The sequence below is a fragment of the Onychomys torridus genome, chromosome 21 (assembly GCF_903995425.1).
Source record: "Onychomys torridus chromosome 21, mOncTor1.1, whole genome shotgun sequence".
NCBI lineage: Eukaryota > Metazoa > Chordata > Mammalia > Rodentia > Cricetidae > Onychomys > Onychomys torridus.
This window is the reverse complement of record NC_050463.1, coordinates 1451501-1468230: the sequence shown is the minus strand read 5'-3', so window position 1 is coordinate 1468230 and position 16730 is coordinate 1451501. Positions and strand designations below refer to the sequence as shown.

The 16730-nt window shown below is 56.7% G+C and overlaps 2 protein-coding genes across 7 annotated transcripts in view; one reads left to right on the top strand and one right to left on the bottom strand.

The window, feature by feature from the left end:
• Positions 1-553: 553 nt before the first annotated feature.
• C21H19orf25 (chromosome 21 C19orf25 homolog) lies at positions 554-5576 on the top strand. 2 transcript variants are annotated; one of them, XM_036170703.1, is made up of 3 exons: positions 554-933; positions 4206-4248; positions 5265-5576. In XM_036170703.1, the coding sequence occupies exons 1-3, from the start codon at positions 804-806 to the stop codon at positions 5455-5457; spliced, it is 366 nt and encodes a 121-aa protein (XP_036026596.1). In that variant the 5' UTR covers positions 554-803; the 3' UTR covers positions 5458-5576. The 2 variants fall into 2 exon arrangements, with proteins under 2 accessions (XP_036026596.1, XP_036026597.1); XM_036170704.1 differs by having other exon boundaries at positions 4206-5576.
• Positions 5529-16730, bottom strand: part of Apc2 (APC regulator of WNT signaling pathway 2) — a 24497-nt gene continuing 13295 nt past the window's right edge. For all 5 annotated transcript variants that reach the window (XM_036170698.1, XM_036170699.1, XM_036170700.1 and 2 more), the window contains exon 15: positions 5529-12701. In XM_036170698.1, coding sequence (XP_036026591.1) covers positions 7688-12701 — 5014 coding nt within the window. In that variant the 3' untranslated portion in view covers positions 5529-7687. The remainder of the gene's footprint in view (positions 12702-16730) is intronic.

The window sequence follows — 16730 nt, the reverse complement described above, 5'->3', positions numbered from 1 at the left end:
GGCTGAGGAGCCATAAAGGGACCTGGGCAGGAGGAGGGTGCCTGGGCCAAAGTACCGCCCATCCGTACAGAACTACCACACAGCCACGAACAGGACGCTAGCTAGCTCTTTCCCCCTTTCTTCTGTTGTTGTTGGTTTTTCGAGATTCTCTGTGCAGCCCTGGCTGGCCTGGAACTCGCTCTGTGGCCCAGGCTGGCCTCGAACTCACAGAGATCCTCCCGCCTCTGCCTCCGCGTGCTGGGGTTAAAGGCGTGCGCCACCGCCCAGGACGAGGGAACCGGGCTCCTGGAACATGTTGCCCTGTGGATGGGCACCATCGAGCATTTATTGAGCGCCCACTGCGGACCTGGCTGTAGTTGGACACCGACTGCCAGCTGCTGCCCAGCCAGGGGAACTCGGACTCACGCCCATCCCTCGTCCCTCCTGCGGCTGTGGTCAGGAGGCGGAGATTCCCGTGCATCCCTGTGGACGGCGCCGAGGAACGTCTAGGACTAGGGCTCTTTAAGACGGGGGAGGAGTTTCGCGAGGAGCTAAGCTGGAGCGGACCGGAAGTGCACGACGGGGCAATGCTCAAACCGGAAGCGGAAGTGGTGGCGGCCGCACAGATTCTTGGACCCGAGATAGGCTGTAGGGGTTTTTCGGGGCAAACTGAGGCCGAGTTTGAGCCAGACGGAGAGCCCGGGAGAAGGGAAGGCGAGGCGGGGAATGGGCCCCGGCGCAGGGCAGTAGCGAGTGCGTAGGAGCCCGCGGGGTGGGAAGACAAGCGGGAGGGCCCTGCCGTTCGCGCGCTCCTCGCCTGCAAGATGAGCGCCAGGGGCAAGAAGCGCGTGGTGCTGCCCACGCGCCCTGCGCCTCCCACGGTGGAGCAGATCCTGGAGGACGTGCGAGGCGCGCCCGCACACGACCCTGTTTTCACCGCCCTGGCGCCGGAAGGTAGGAGCATGCGGAACCTGCCGGGTCGGCGGTCCTGGTGCTTGCAGCCCGGCCCCGCGGACGGGTCTTTGCTGTCGCCGGCCCTGTCTGTCAAGTGGGGCCATCAGAAGCAAAGCTGAGGGGCCGGTGTGTAGTTAGAATTTTTCTGTCTGGCCCAGTCAGGACAAATCTCTCTTACCCGCCAGTCCCACAGTTGCTCAAACCCAACCAAGAAAGCACACAGAAACTTACATTGTTTAGAAACTGTATGGCTGGGGCAGGCTTCTTGTTATCTGCTTCTTCTATCTTAAATTAACCCATTTCTGTTAGTCTATACTTTGCCACATGGCTTGTGGCTTACCAGTGTCTTTACATGTTGCTTTTCATGGCGGCGGCTGGCGGTATCTCTCTCCAGTCTCCTACTTCCCAGAATCCTCTTCTCTCTTGTACCGCCTATACTTCCTGCCTAGCCACTGGCCAAACAGCATTTTATTTGTACAGAGAGATATCCACAGCACTTCCCCTTTTCTTTTTTTTTTTTTAAGGAAGGTTTTAACTTTTACATAGTACAATTACATATAACAAAACAATTATCTAGCAAGAATTACAGTTACAATATTAAAGAAGATATCCTATCTATCTTATATTTGTGAGTCTAAGGTTTTATATCTAACTTATCTTGTATCATAACTGAGGAAATTATAACTATCTAGTCTTCAACCACATCAAAGACCTCAGAAGGATCATATTACCTGAGAACCGGGAGAAGGATGTAAACATTTTTCAGGAGTCTTGCAAGAGTAGACAGAGACAGCTGGCAGCCTGGACAGTCACCTAATGTTCCTTTGTAAAGTTGGGGCATTTTTCTTTAGCCCACAGGGCTAGAGTCTCTTAGTCACTTCTCTCAGTGTCCTGTAGAATGTCTGGCAGTTTCCTCTGCGAAGCAGGAACCTGAAGGACCATTTTGTCAAACAAAGTTCAGTGGTCACCTTTCTATGGGTCCTGCATGTCCAGTCAATCAAGCAGTCCAGGCAAGAACAGTTTCTTGCCCAAATGGCTATTTTTGCCAAGGTGAAGATAAGATATGAAGTGTCTTCAATGCCCATCCTCCTCTCTGAAGTAAAACGGTGCTGCCAGGAGCAGACATGTCTCACTGTCCAGAAAGTCTAAATTTTAAAAGTGTTTTAAATGCCATATTCTGTAGGTCTTTGAAGTATTTGAAGATTACCTATCTATCTGAAATATCTCTTGTATACCTAGAAGACTTAACTAACATGGCTGAGTATGATTGTCATAGATGAACAGTTATTAATCTATTTTTAATTATCCATTACAATTTTAAATGAGCTATATAAACATAATTACCTTAAACACAAGTAGAAATATACACACAGTATAACAAAATTTACTTTAAGTTTGTATCAATAGACTAAAGTCTATACCAATGTAAAACATTTTAAATGAGTTGTTGCTCTTTAGAAGTAAGTTCCTTAATCTACCCTTTCTTCCTATTATATCTATATCATATCCCCTTTTCTTCTTTAGAAAGAGATCACATTTATAATCAATCTACTTTAAAGAAAAATATTGGTTTCTCTCTGTCCCACACCAGAGGGCTCTTCTGATTTGGGACACAAGAATCTCTTAACCTTTTCTTTTAGCAATATGTCTGGGTTTAGAGAAGGAGTGAGCCAATTCCATCTCCAAAGCCAGCTTGATAATTTTGGGAATGTGGACGTAGTTTCTCCTACTACTTCCTGCTGGAGGGGGGCGCTGCATCTTATGGGGACACAAAGAAAATTTTAGGATTATGGAGTAGTCCATGAGGATAAACCTCTGAGCCAGTTGCCTTTAAACCCTTCTGGATGTTGGATCATCTGGGCCATGGTGTCATCGGAGACCTTTCAGGTGGTCTTGGCTGATCAAACCTGATGTATCTTAATCTGGAACAAATCCACAGCCTCTGGCTTTCTGTGGAAACAAAAGCAGAGACTCCTTTCCAAAGCAACATGTCCTTATATCCAAATTTCAAAGTCAAGGTACCTTTAAAATTTACATATTTGTTTAACTCAACAGCTTTTATGATCAAATCTTTTTCTGTGGTTAAAAATCCCAAAGACAAGACAAACCAGATTCTCTGTGTAATATCCATCTTTGTAAGACTGAAACGCCGCTGTGGCTGCTGGCTCCGCCCACCTCAGCTTCCCAACATGGTGGTGGTACAGTTTACCGCCAGCTCTGGGTCTAGAAGCAGTTCTATCAAAGCAGTACATAGCCCAGAAACTTTTTTTTCTTTTTTTAAACTAGCAAAGGTTAAATCCACCACGCAGCAGAGTAAAGTGCCGCTTGTAGACTCCTCATTCCCGCCACACTGCAGGTCAGACGCACACGCCAGGAACCCGCCATAGTAGCTCAAACCGGCAGGCTGCCGCTAACTTGAGAGAGACAATTAGAAAGCTGTTTTTAGCTCCGTCTTAGAATCTTTTTTCTCAGGTTTTAGGTGGAAACTCTTGCCAACACGTTGAGCGCCATTTGTAGTTAGAGTTTTTCTGTCTGGCCCAGTCAGGACAAATCTCTCTTACCCGCCAGTCCCACAGTTGCTCAGACCCAACCAAGAAAGCACACAGAAACTTACATTGTTTAGAAACTGTATGGCTGGGGCAGGCTTCTTGTTATCTGCTTCTTCTATCTTAAATTAACCCATTTCTGTTAGTCTATACTTTGCCACATGGCTTGTGGCTTACCAGTGTCTTTACATGTTGCTTTTCATGGCGGCGGCTGGCGGTATCTCTCTCCAGTCTCCTACTTCCCAGAATCCTCTTCTCTCTTGTACTGCCTATACTTCCTGCCTAGCCACTGGCCAAACAGCATTTTATTTGTACAGAGAGATATCCACAGCACCGGTGACTTCAACCAACGCAAGAGTGCGGGAAGGAGGGAGGGTTGCTGTGAGTTCAAGACCTCGTCTCAAAGGGGAAGAGAAAAAAGCCACGCCAGCGGCTCCTACCTGGAAATCTGGGGAAGTGGTGCGTGCAGGGGCCGCTTTCTGCGAGTCCTGCCCCAGAATCCAGGAAACCAGGCATTTCTGGGTGGGGCAGCAAGGCCAGGCTGGCTGGAGGGGTCCGACCTTCAGCGACCCCCGGATCCCGGGGGTTTTCAGGCCTGTAACTGTGACTGTCTTCTAGGGCTTACACAGGTCTCGTGTAGCCCAGCCTCCAGTTCACTATGTAACCTCTGGATGTGAAGTTAAGGCTTGCTGGCCTGTGGGTGGTGACGCAGTTTCTCCTCTCCAGACCCCCCAGATCCTTCCCCAAGGACCGAGGACCCTGAGGCCAGGTACGAGCAGATCTACCAGCAGAGCCGTGCCTATGTGGCCATGAACGAGAGGCTGCAGCAGGCGGGGGACACACTGAGGCAGAAGTTCGAGGAACTTCGGCAGGCTGGTCAGAGGCTTGAACAGGATGTTAGCCAGGTGACCTCAGCCACCTCCTAGAGCCGAGGCATCTGGCTGACAACCAGAGGCTCTGGGTCAACATCTGCTGCCCCAGCACCGGACTGAGGGGGTCCCAGTGGCTCACTCGGCAGGCTTTGGGTCTTTGTTCCCTCTTCCATCCTTGGTGGCCTCTAACTTGGGGTGGATTAGAGACGTGACCACCTCCTCATTCATGGGGGCACCGGCCTGGATTGCATCTAGGACTTGGCTGGAGATGGGGGCTCAGAGCCGGCCTGCCCCACAGTGACCAGCCCTCAGCCACTGTGCCCTGGTCCCACGTCCTGCCCCATGTCGCCCTGGGCAGCTAGGGTCTCCATCCCCAACCTCCGCAGCAGGCCAGAACCTGTATGTCCAGTGTCATCTCAGTTGAGAAGATGGGCTGACTACCCCCTTCCTAGAGCCTGGCCTTGCCTGCTCTCTGGTCCCATCTCCCTAGGGCTGGAGGAACTCAGCAAGAGGGTTTTCACTCTGAGAAGTCCAGGGGTACTGGAGGAGCCAAAGGGGGGACAGTGCAGGTCTCTGCAGGTCCCCACATCATGCAAGCGCAGCTGGGCTCCTATAGGACTCCTGTGTGGTGGGCGTTGCCCCTTCTGGACCTGGGGTCCGGTTGACCCTCTTGCTGAAGCCGCACCGCTCTGGGGTGGGCAGGCTTTATTTCTGGAACATCAGAGTTTGATTCTAGAGCTCAGACCTCCCCATAGATGGACACTGGATCACTGGGGCCCAAGTCCATGCCAGCCCCTTCGCGCCCTAGGGTTCGGCCACCCCACATGCCTTCTCACATCCCAAGCTGGCTGGGACTCTGCCAGAAATGGCCTTGGCTTGTGGTCACCTTATTCCTGCCATTCCCCATTCCTAGGAGTCACAGAAACCTGTTTATTCCGGGTTTCCGGGTCCCCACGGGCACTTGTCCGGCTGGTGTCCTAGAGCAAATGGCCAGGCGTGGCTCGGCTGACCCTGAATCAACCTCGGCTCTAGCATGTGTGGACCTGGTGCAGTGTTCAGTCGGCAGGGGGCGTTCCGTGCACCAGTGCCTCGTGGGGTTGGACTAGCTCCAGGAGGAGGTTCTGGAACAACCTCCCCACTCCAAAGCCCATGTTGAAGATGAAAGCCTTGGGCAGCCCCAGAGCGACTCAGCTCATTTTATTAAAGATGTGAATAAGAACCAGAAGCCGGGTGTCCTGCTGGGTGTGTCTACATGGGGTTGGGGGGGGTCAGTATGTACAGAAATGTTCACCCTGTAGGACGGACGGGACAGAGATGGGGCAGCGGCAGGGGACAGACCAACCAGGTATGAGCAAGACAGTGCCACAGACGGGTGGGGAGGTGAGGTAACTGGTGGGCGTGCCGCCCTGTTCAGGCACCCAGTGGTTAGTCTGCAGCGGACCACTGGTTCCAGCTCAGGGCGCCCGTAGCCATGGCCACCCTGGAAGACAGAGGACCCCTCCTCTTCCGTCTCTGAGGACGCTCCAGAGGCAGACTGCCCCCTGGCTTTGGTTACCCTCCCAGAAGCCACTGTCCCACGCCAGCCCTTACCCACCCTGGCCTGGAAGTTGCTTGCGGCTTGTGTCCCCCACTGTGTGAGGTGGAGAAGGTAAACATGGCTGCTGGGCCCAAGGCTGACAGACAGGGCAGGGGGAGGCAGCGAAGAGTGGTAGCCCTTCTGGGCTGGTGCCACGGTCCAGACCTGCTATTGCTGCACTCAGTCCTCCCACGGCCCACGTGGGGAAACTGAGGCACAGAGCAGCACATGTGCCACCTGGGGTCTCACAGTGCGTGGTTTACAGGTTCAGTCTGTAGAAGATGAGGTTCACCTCTCCAGCCCCAGCTGGACATCTGTCTACTGCCACGTCCCCACCACGGGGAGTGGGGGCGTCCGGGGTATGTGGTGGATGTGAGCTGGGGTCCCAGAGCCGCCTTGCTTGTCTCCCTCAGGCCAGCGTGCCCTTGGGACGCTGGCAGATTCCTGTGCAGCAGGCAAGGTCCTGGGTTGAGCAGGTGGCACCCGGCATTCCTGCTGTGGGGCTTCAAAGCACTGGATGGATGTAGGGCCAGCCCTGGAGGTACCCCCTCGTTGTGAGTGTGCGCACGCATGAGGGCAATCGTGGATCTGTCGGCTCCCCTGCCTTAAAAAGGGCCGGTGGGGAGGGGCAGTGACACCTGAAGGCCTTTCTGGGGTCTCCCACCTTGTTCTCAAAAACACCTTCCTCCTCTCAGAGCAGGGACTTGAGGCCAGCTCGAGGGACAGTGTCCTCTGGGAACAACTCCTGCAGGTGGACGTGGTTACAGTTCCCCTGCAGAGAGCAGCTGGGGTCCCACAGGAGAGAGGTTGTTGGCTCTCTCTGCAGGAAGACACACTAAGCTGAGACCCAAGACCCGGGTCCTCAAGGCCCCCCTACCTTGGGTCTTGATCAAACTCTCCATCTTGATCCCCGGCCTCCACGGCAGCCCCAGGCTTCCCACACTGATTCCAGGCTGTGGGTGAGCCGGAGCATCTCACATCCCAACACCTCCTGCTGCATCATAAACACAATACCCTGGGAAGGACCAGGCTCCACAGATGGACCTGCCTCCTCCTGCCTCCCCAGGGATGCCTAGGCCTGCTCGCCCTTCCTCAGCTCCTAGAGCCTGTCCAGCTGGCAGCCAGCCTGTCCTCGGAACTAGAGCCCCTCCTACGCGATAGTGAAGGGACACAGAGTCAGCGGCTCCCCAGCATCTCTGCTAAGGCGGCCATGATGAACGCTCAGTGAGCGGCTTGGCTACACCCCTTACAAAGCGCTCCTCGGCTGCCTCTGAGAAAGCAAACGCGCCTGGCAGAGTCCTCATTAACCAATTAGCCCGGCACAAATTACAGGCTTTGTGGTGTAGGGCTGAGGCTGAGGCAGCCCCAGCTGCCAAAGCCTGCCCACCCTCCCCACAGCCTGTCCCCACCTCAGAGGCGAGCTCAGTCACCTCCCTAGAGACCATGCCCACCCTCCCACTGGGTGCAGCCCAGGGCAGATCCTGCATGGACCTACAGTGTCCCTCAGAGCTTGGCTCTCCACCCCTTCCCAGGCCAAACTCAGAAAATGGCGCAGTGTGTGCCCTGGGGCCTTGTCTGTAGCCGGTTCCCTCGAGCCCCAGGCACAGAAGCAAGGGTTGGCTCTGAGGTGTGGAGATGTGAGCTGAAGAGCTCCGAGGGCACAGATGTGCCTACTTGGAGCATCTGGAGAGCAAGCCCCGAGGGCAGCCAGACTGGGCCTCAGGGCAGAGAGAATGTTCCAGAAGGCTGGCCTGCACCCACTACTCCAGGAGGCTGGCTGGAGAGGTGACAGGGCCTTTCTCCACTGCAGAGTCACTGGTGGCCGCGGCCACCGCCATAGGGCTGGGTACGTAGTTGAAGGGAGGAACCCGTGCAGCCCTGCTGGGGGAGCCATGCCTGCTGGTGGGAAAGCCCCCCATGACGACACTCAGGCCCTCATGGGTGAAGGGCATCGAGGCAGGTGGCTTGGTGAGGTCTGGCCCATCCACATCGCTGCCCAGTGGACCAGCGGGGCCGCTGGCCGGGGCCTGTGGGGGGTCCCTGCTCTCCAGGCTGGGTGATGTGCTGGAGTTGGTCTTAGAGGTGGCCACATCCTCTGTCTGTACCACTGCGTCACTGGTCTTGCGTTGTGGAGTCCCAGCAGGGCTGTCCTCGGGTGATGGACCCCTGAGAGGCAGAGCAGTGGCAGGCAGCGTGCTACGCAGGATGTGGGGGACATCTTCATCTTTGATACGACGCCAGGTGGTGCCTGGCGCAGCCACCCTGGGCAGTGGCCTGGTCTCTCCATCACTTCCCCGGCGAGTGGTATTAGCATGGGTGGTGGGCACAGAGACGGCACTGTCTGGCCTGCGTGCTACGCTGATGTGTGGCAGCGACGCGTACCGCTTGACTGTCTCTGGCCGCCCCGGAGGTGCCCGCACGGGCAGGCGACAGGGGCTCTCGGAGCTGGTGCGCCTGGGCGCTCGTGGAGCAAGGCCTGGCTTGGCCTGTGGGGACCTCGGTGGCGCCAGGGGCTGCCGTGGAGACGCTCGCAACTCATCACAGCGAGAGGAACAGAGGAAGACAGCAGGGAGTGCAGGCCGTCCACGGTGGGGCGAAGCGGCCTGGGAGGTGGAGGCCGTGGAGTCCGCAGAGGACAGCTCCGACCTGCGGCGACGCAGGAGACCCGGGGATTCCTTGATGAAGGTCAGCTGCCTGCGGAAGCCTGAGCGGTCCGAGGACTCACTGCCACTGGAGCGGGCTGATGCCATACGCACTAGGCCCAGGCGGCCACCACGCACCCCGGCAACCCCCTCAGTCCCAGCTCTGCCCCTGGGTCCAGACTCTGGGGACGGTCTGGCCAGTGGTGGTGGCCCTCTCTTGGCTGGCCTTTGCATGAACGGGATCCGCACTGGTGACTTCTGGGTCTTGTGTTGCTTAGCCAGAAGGGCCCGGGCTGGTGACTTGGGCACCGGGGACCCTCCAGGGCCAGGCAGAGGCCCAGCAGTTGGAGTGGCCAGAGGGGACCTCCTAGGCAGGGGCTGGGACGCTGGCGAAGTTTGTGAGGAGCTTGAGGATGGAGTCTTGGCAAGGCGGGCTGGAGGGGTTGCACTCCTGGGCGGATGACTGAAGGCTGCTAGCTCCGAGATCTTACCTGGCCGGTGGAGGCTCCGTGAACGCTGTTGCCCAGGGCTGAGGGTTTTGGTGGCAGTTTCTGGCCGAGTAGTACCAGATGTCCCCATCTTCTTAGGTGTGGTACAAGTGCCAGAAACTCCTTTGGACTGAGCCCGGGAGGCTGGGCTGGCTGTGTAGATAACTGTCCGTCCCCGGAGCATGGCTGGCTGCCCTGCCACCATTTTCTGGGTACCCTTTGCCTTCTCGGGGCCACTAGGAAACCGTGGACTCCCACTGATCTTGGTGGAAGTTACACCCCGTTTCTCTGGACGCCAGACACCCCCAGCCTCAGCCCCAGACTTTCGTGCTTTCCTGGGTTTGGAGGGCTGTGAAGTGGAGCCTGTGGACAGCCCGGACACCAGAGACAAGAGGGACTCGGACTCAGAAGATGCCTCCAGGCTAGCCTTGGCTGCCGCCTGGTGCAGCCAAGTGACGATGGAGTTCGCACCCTCTTGGATGGCCTGCCACTCAACACTGTCTAAGTCGGAGGCTGGATCAGAGCCAGGCACCTCCTCACGGCATTTCCGGGGTACCTCTGTGGGCCGCGTGTCGGCCCGGGCAGCTCTGGTCTTGCGACGCCGTGATCCAGGAACCTGGGTCCTGCGCCTGGGCAGAGCTAGGCTGATACACCTCTGCAGTAGTTCCTCCTCTGCTCTCGGGCTTGGAGAGCTGTCCTGTTTACTGCCGGGGCCTGGGTCCTTGCAGGTTGCCTGCTCCCGGCCTCGGTGGTGGCTGGCTGGCTGTGCAGGGGCCTCGGGCTCGCTCAGGGAGCTAGCCGAAGAATAGCAGGGTGGGGTCTCATCCACGATCAGTCTGGGCTGGGCCCTCACGGTTGGTGTGGCAGTCTGTGACGCCCTGGATGGGATCTCCTTCCTTCCTGTAGGTTTCTCACGCTTAAGAGCCCGTGGGATGGCAGACGGCAGCCGGGGTGGTGGTGCGGTGGCTGGCGGCTCCTCCTCAGAGTCATAGAAGCAATACACGGCTTCCTCCGTGGGCGTTGTGAGGCATAGCGACTGCAGAGCCCCGTCTCCTCGGGGCCGGGGCTGGCACGCGCCATCCCTGTTGGATCGAGCACTCTGGGGCCGGCTAAGGGGTAATTCCAGTCCAGCCCGGTTCCTACCGGCCCCCCGGGTGTGCTCTGCACTCTTACCAGCGCTAGCTGCCTTGGGTCGGTGCCCACGGGTCTGCCTGGCAGGGGCAGCTCGGCCTGTGGGTTTCTGCCTTTCTCCCGGCCCTCCCGGCTTGTCCCTGGAGGGTCCCTGTAAGGTCTCATCACTGAGCGATGCAGCACTGGAGAAGTTGACAGGCGTGCCCTCCGCAGAGTCGGTGCCAGAGTCATCGTCCGGAGCCGGGGCGGGCACTAACATGTACACGGGGACCGGCAGTGCTCGGCGGCCAGGCACCAATGCAGAGACCACCTTGCGGAGCCGGGCGGGCATGGCTGCCCCCAGACATTCACGCAGCACCTCCAGTTCTTTATCAGCTGCTGACCGAGCCCTAGAACCGGCCGGCGGCGCTGCGCCATCCAGGCGGCCGGCGGCCTCATCCCTCCGACGGTGTCCCCCGCCACCGCCTGCGCGTTCTGGGCAGGCTGGGGGCCTCAGGCGCAGCTCCACATCCTGCTGAACGTAGAGCTCGTGCAGGGCCAGCGCGCTGAGGCTGGAGGCGCAGGAGAAGTTCTCATCCGGCTTCTCCACTGTGAATCGCACGCTGCCCGCGTCCAGCTCGGAGGGCGGCTGGCACCGCTCCCGACAATCTGCGATGTCGAGGAAGCGCTTCACGTAGCTCTCCCACTGCAGGCTGAACTGGCTGGTCTCAGGCTGGCCGGGGGGCGCTGGCGGCGTCTTGCTGCGGCTCGGGGGCATCGTCTGCCCGGGGCTGTCGGGCAGCTCACTGGGACTCACTGTGCCACTGCCCAGCCCACTGCACGGGTCACTGGGGATGGAGCTGGCAATGGAGCGGCTCTCAAAGCTGCCCAGAGAGCTCACAGAACTACAGCGGCTCAGGACCAAGGGCGTCTCCTGGATGCAGTTCTCAGATGAACTAGACGGTGTTGCATCCTCCACCCCCAGACCTCTACTGCGGCCCCGGTGGGGGGCTGGGATGGACACCGGCAAAGAGGTGGACCCAGACGCTCGCCACGCCCCGTCCAGCTCCGCCTCCCCGGGGCCAGCCTCCTCCAGCCCCTCCAGGGACGAATCACTGTCGTCGAGGTTTTCAGCCTGGCTAGGGCCAGCATGGCCAGTGGAAGACAGAGACGACAGTGAGCTGCACCGGGACAGGGACATCGGCCCCTCTTGGGCCACCAGTTTCTGCAGCACCTTGCTAGCCGCAGGCAGCGGGGAGGACACCAGTTTCTCGGGGACTTTGCTCAGGCTATCTGCAGGTATCCATGCCTGTTTCCGAGCCCCTGGGGAGGCCCCGGGTCCAGCGAGGGGTCTGACACCCGCCCCAGTGGCACCATCGAGCAGTGGCACATGCTGATAGGTTGGGGATAGCTTGATGGTACGCACGCGGGCATCGGCGGCTGCCGTGTCCCGGGCAGGCAGTTCAGCCCGGCTGGGCAGGTCCAGGTCCAGCCGGCTGGGCCGAGTCTGCCCGCGCAAAGGGTCGTCACGGTGCTCTGCCAATGCAGCCAGCGGGCAGGGCTGCATGTGTTCCCGGGGACAATAGCCGTCACTTGTGCTACCACTGTTCAGGCTGTCGTTGGAGAGGCTGGTGTGGGCTGCCTTGAGCCTCAGCAGAGGGTGTGCCCGGCTGCTGGCCTCACGCCGCCCACCCTCAGTGCCCCGGCAGGGAGAGCAGGACTGGGCACGACCCTCCCTTGGTGCCTCCTGCCCGGGGTCCCCCGAGCTGAGACTGAAGCTGTCATCTGAGGAGGTGTGCAGGGCAGAGATGTCCTCCACCAGTCGGTCGATCCGAGCTACGGCCAACGCCAGCTTGGCTTTAGCTTTGGCAGCCACAGCTGCCTCCCCGCCAGCCTCCTTCTCGGGTTCTAGGCCACCCTGGCGGGCAGGCTGGGTGCGGGCCAGTGCCTGGCCCTGAAGAAAGGGACCGCCAAGGAACATAGACAGTACTGCCGGGCTGGCAGGCTCAGCTGTGGTGGCTGCAGCAGCCAGGGATGGTGCGTCATCATCGTCAAAGCAGCCAGAGTCAGAGGCATAGTCCTGCACCAGCCCGTCTAGGTGGCGGAGGGGCGGCAGGGGCTTCTTTGAAGTGCCCTCTGCCTCAGGCAGACCCTGCTTCTCCAGGTGGCCGAGCGCATGCGCCAGGCGCCGGGTGTCCAACTCAGCTTCCAGAGCCCTCTGCTTTCGGACGTACAGGCTGGGCACGCAGGTGCCCGGGGAGATGGCCGTGGCCGCTGCCTGGTACTTGGCGGGTCGGTGGGCCAGCAGGTTCCGTAGGGCTGCGGCACTACCCATGGCGATCATCTTGTGTTTGGAGTGGACGAGGTTACGCAGCATGCCCACAGCCCCTAGGTCCCACAGCAGTTCCTGGTCCCGGGGGCTGCGGGCGGACAGGTTCCAGAGCGTGCCGCAGGCGTTGCTCACAATGGTCAGGCTGTGGGACGTGAGGTGCTGCAGCAGCGTTTGCAGGCAGTTGTGGTCACGGAGCACCTGCCTGGGGGAGCCCAGAGAGGAAGGAAGGTGGGCTTGGATGCCCCGCCCCGTGGGGCCCACCATCCACACCACACTGCCAATCAGCGCAGGCTGCAAGCCAAGCCACACCCACTAGAGGAGCGTTCCACCCCAAGGTCCCCAGCACAGCCCCCAGCTCAGCCATGCCCACCCCTGGCCACCCACACTCCCAGCTCCTCAACACCCACTTCTACCTTGCTGAGCCTTAGCCAAGCCAGGTCCACCCCAATTCTGCCTTGCTACACCCCTCGGCCTGCTACAACCACCCTGCCTGCCGTCCAGGCCCACACCCCCTGCCTGCTGTGCCCCAGCCATGCCCACTCCCCCTGCCTGCTGTGCCCCAGCCAGGCCCACTCCCGCTGCCTGCTGCGCCCCAGCCATGCCCACTCCCCCTGCTCAGCCATGTCTACGTCTATTGCCAGCATAGCCTAGTTACTCCCAGCTTGCTAGTACAGCAAGACTTGGCCACATCCCCGCTTGTCACGCCCACCAGCAGAATAGAACCTCTAGATTTGGCGCGTGCCATCCTTTAGGTTAGAATTTGAGAAAAAATGAAATGGCTACCGCATAAGCATGCCCACCCGAGCTGCACGGTCTGCTGCAGTTGTTTGGTTTTTCTTTGCGTTTTGTTTTGAGGAAGGCTCGGAGGAAGCCGGGGCTGACTTTCTTTCTTTTTTTTTTTTTTCTTATTACCGGGGCTGACTTTAAACTCAATTGCTAGCTGACGCTGGCCTTGCATTTAGCTTCCTGTGCCAGGGTCACAGTGTGTGCCCTGTACCACCACACTTGGGCTATTTATTTAGCATGTTTATCCATCTATCTATCTATCTATCTATCTATCTATCTATTTATTTTATTTTTTTGGTTTTTCGAGACAGAGTTTCTCTGTGTAGCTTTGCGCCTTTCCTGGATCTCGCTCTGTAGCCCAAGCTGGCCTCGAACTCACAGAGACCCGCCTGGCTCTGCCTCCGGAGTGCTGGGATTAAAGGCCTGAGCCACCACCGCCTGGCCCGTGTGTTTATTTTTAAAACTTAATTTTTATTTTATTTATATATCCTTGGTGTTTGAGACAGGTTTTCTCTGTATAGCCCTGGCTGCCCTGGAACTCGCTCTGTAGAGCAGGCTGGCCACAAACTCACAGAGATCTGCCTGCCTCTGTCTCCTGAGTGACAGAATTAAAAGTGTGTACCATCGCTGCCGCCTGGCTAATTATTTTATCACATGTGTAAGTGTGTTTTGCCTGTATGTATGTCTGTGCACCACGTGCGTGTACAGTTCCCACCAATGCCAGAGGGCCCTGGAACTGGAGTTACAGGTGGTTGTGAGCTGCCCAACCTGATGCTGGGAACTCAACCCAGGTTCTCAGAACCCCATCCCACCCACCTGCCCTTTCTCCTTTCTCTCTCTTTCCTCCTTTCTCTCTCTCTCTCCCTCTCCCTCCCCCCCCTCCCGCTCTGTTTTAGAAGATCTCACTTGATTGCCCTGGCTGGCCTGAAACTTGCAGAGTGCCTATGCTTCCCAGGTGCTGGGTTGAGAAGCATGCCTTGTCACGTCCACCTTATTATGAACATTATTTAACAACATGGTTTATTTTATTCTACGTATAAAAGTGTTTTGCCTGTGTGTCTGTGCACCACGTGTGCCTGGTGCCCACAGAGGCAAGAAGGGGGCACAGGATTCCCTGGAACTGCAGTTACAAATGTTTGTGAGCCTCCATGTGGGTGCTGGGAACCGAACTCAGGTCCTCTGCCGGAGCAGCCCTGTGGTCTAACCCTGAGTTATTTCTCCAGCACCAACAATACCTGTTTAACTTAAGCAGTCTAGGGCTGGGTGGTGACCACGCCTTTAGTCCCAGCACTCGGGAGGCAGAAGCAGGCGGATCTCTGAGTTCAAGGCCAGCCTGGGCTACAGAGTGAGTTCCAAGACAGCCAAGGCTACACAGAGAAACCCTGTCTCAGTGAGGGGAACAGCAATCTAGGATAAGTATCCCTCATGCACCTTTTTTTGGTTTTCCTGGAACTAGTGCTATAGCTCAGGATGGCCTTGAACTCACAGATGGCCTTGAACTCACAGATCTGCCTGCCTCTACCTCCCTGGTGCTGGGACCACTGCCTGGCCCTCCCATGTAACTTTCTTGTGCTGTTTTTTTTTGTTTTGTTTTTTTTTTTTTTTAATCTACTTTGGTCAACTGGATACAGACCTGGACACAGCCATATTGAGAGCCGCTGGCAGCGAAGGTCCCTGAGAGTATACAGCAGTGACAATAGGGTTCAGAAGGTCAACCTATCAGAACTAAGGGTTCTGTTAGTGGAAACCATCAAGTAAGGTGTTATGGAATTACTGCCTTTTGAGTGAACTGGCTGTCTCTTGTTGTAAACTTCTTGTGCAATAACAGCCATGATTCTCCCCATTTACCGTGCATCTCCATGTTATGTGTACATGTAATCTCACGATTGCATTCCAACCTTGGGCACAACTTTCCCTACACATTTAGGGTAATGGGATAACTGTCCCCAGCTCTGTTTATTTTTCAGTAACATAATATCTGGCCAGGGCCATTCTCCAAACAAAAGTATTTCAGCAAAGATACCTTTTTATCCAAGCACAAATGCAGATAAACTTTAGCTCATCTCACTCACAGATAGAGAAAAGAACCACTAGCAATTAAATCCTCAACCCCTTACCTTCACAGACCCTAACTTAAGAGATTTCCTGCTCACATTCCTGGGATGATGTTTTAGCCATTTGTTAGATACAGAATTAAGGCAGTTACTTCCCACTGACCCAAGATTTCTGACAAGACCAGACAGATGATAGGTGCCAAGCTTCTTTCTTGTGCAAATTAAGTTTTAATTCCTCCTCAGCCAGATGCTATTCCTAGATTTTCTCCTCAGCAATTATTCTGAGTGAACGTGCTTTTACTGCTGGGGCAGTGGTAGCACATGCCTTTAATCCCAGCACTCAGGAGGCAGAGCCAGGCAGACCTCTGTGAGTTCGAGGCCAGCCTGGGCTACAGAGCGAGTTCCAAGACAGGCTCAAAGCTACAGAGAGAAACCCTGTCTCGAAAAACAAAAAAAGAAAAAGAAAGAAAGTGTTTTTACTAACCAAGTACTACGCGCTCTGACAGAGGTTGCTTAGCCACTGAGCATATGTCCCCCTCCCTACCAGAAAGCAGCCACAGCCAGGATGAGCGGAGCATGAGCGGGAAAAGCAGTGCCAAAGACAGTTTACTAAAGTTCTTGTGACTTACTGACCCCTAACATTTAACTAGCCAATTCTGGGTTATAGTTCGAGCTCATAAATTCCCTAGTTGATCTTAGCCTTTAGTTGACCCTACCCGAGAACTCCCCTTTAGTCATTCCCCTTTGGGGTTGTAATTGGGAGCTGACAATTAATTGCTTTATGTGTGGATCCTTATCGCCTCTCTCCGAGACCCTGGAAACGTCAAGCCTCGCATCGCTTTACCAAAGAATTACTGTGTGGGTGTATAGACTGGTTCTCGGAGAGCACTGGGAGGATTGACCGAGAAGAACAAAGATGAGGACAGAGATGGAAAGAGCTAGGTAGACATGAGAGAACAGAAGGGACCGAGAGCAGGAGGACTGAGAGCAGGAGGACCGAGAGCAGGAGGACCGAGAGCGGGAGGACCGAGAGCGGGAGGACCGAGAGGAGCTAAGTAAGAGAGCAGGAGGACTGAGAGCAGGAGGACTGAGAGCAGGAGGACCGAGAGCAGGAGGACTGAGAGCAGGAGGACTGAGAGGAGCTAAGTAAGAGAGCAGGAGGACCGGGAGCAGGAGGACCGAGAGCAGGAGGACCGAGAGCAGGAGGACTGAGAGGAGCTAAGTAAGAGAGCAGGAGGACTGAGAGCAGGAGGACTGAGAGCAGGAGGACTGAGAGCAGGAGGACTGAGAGCAGGAGGACCGAGAGCAGGAGGACCGAGAGCAGGAGGACTGAGAGCAGGAGGACTGAGAGGAGCTAAGTAAGAGAGCAGGAGGACTGGGAGCAGGAGGAC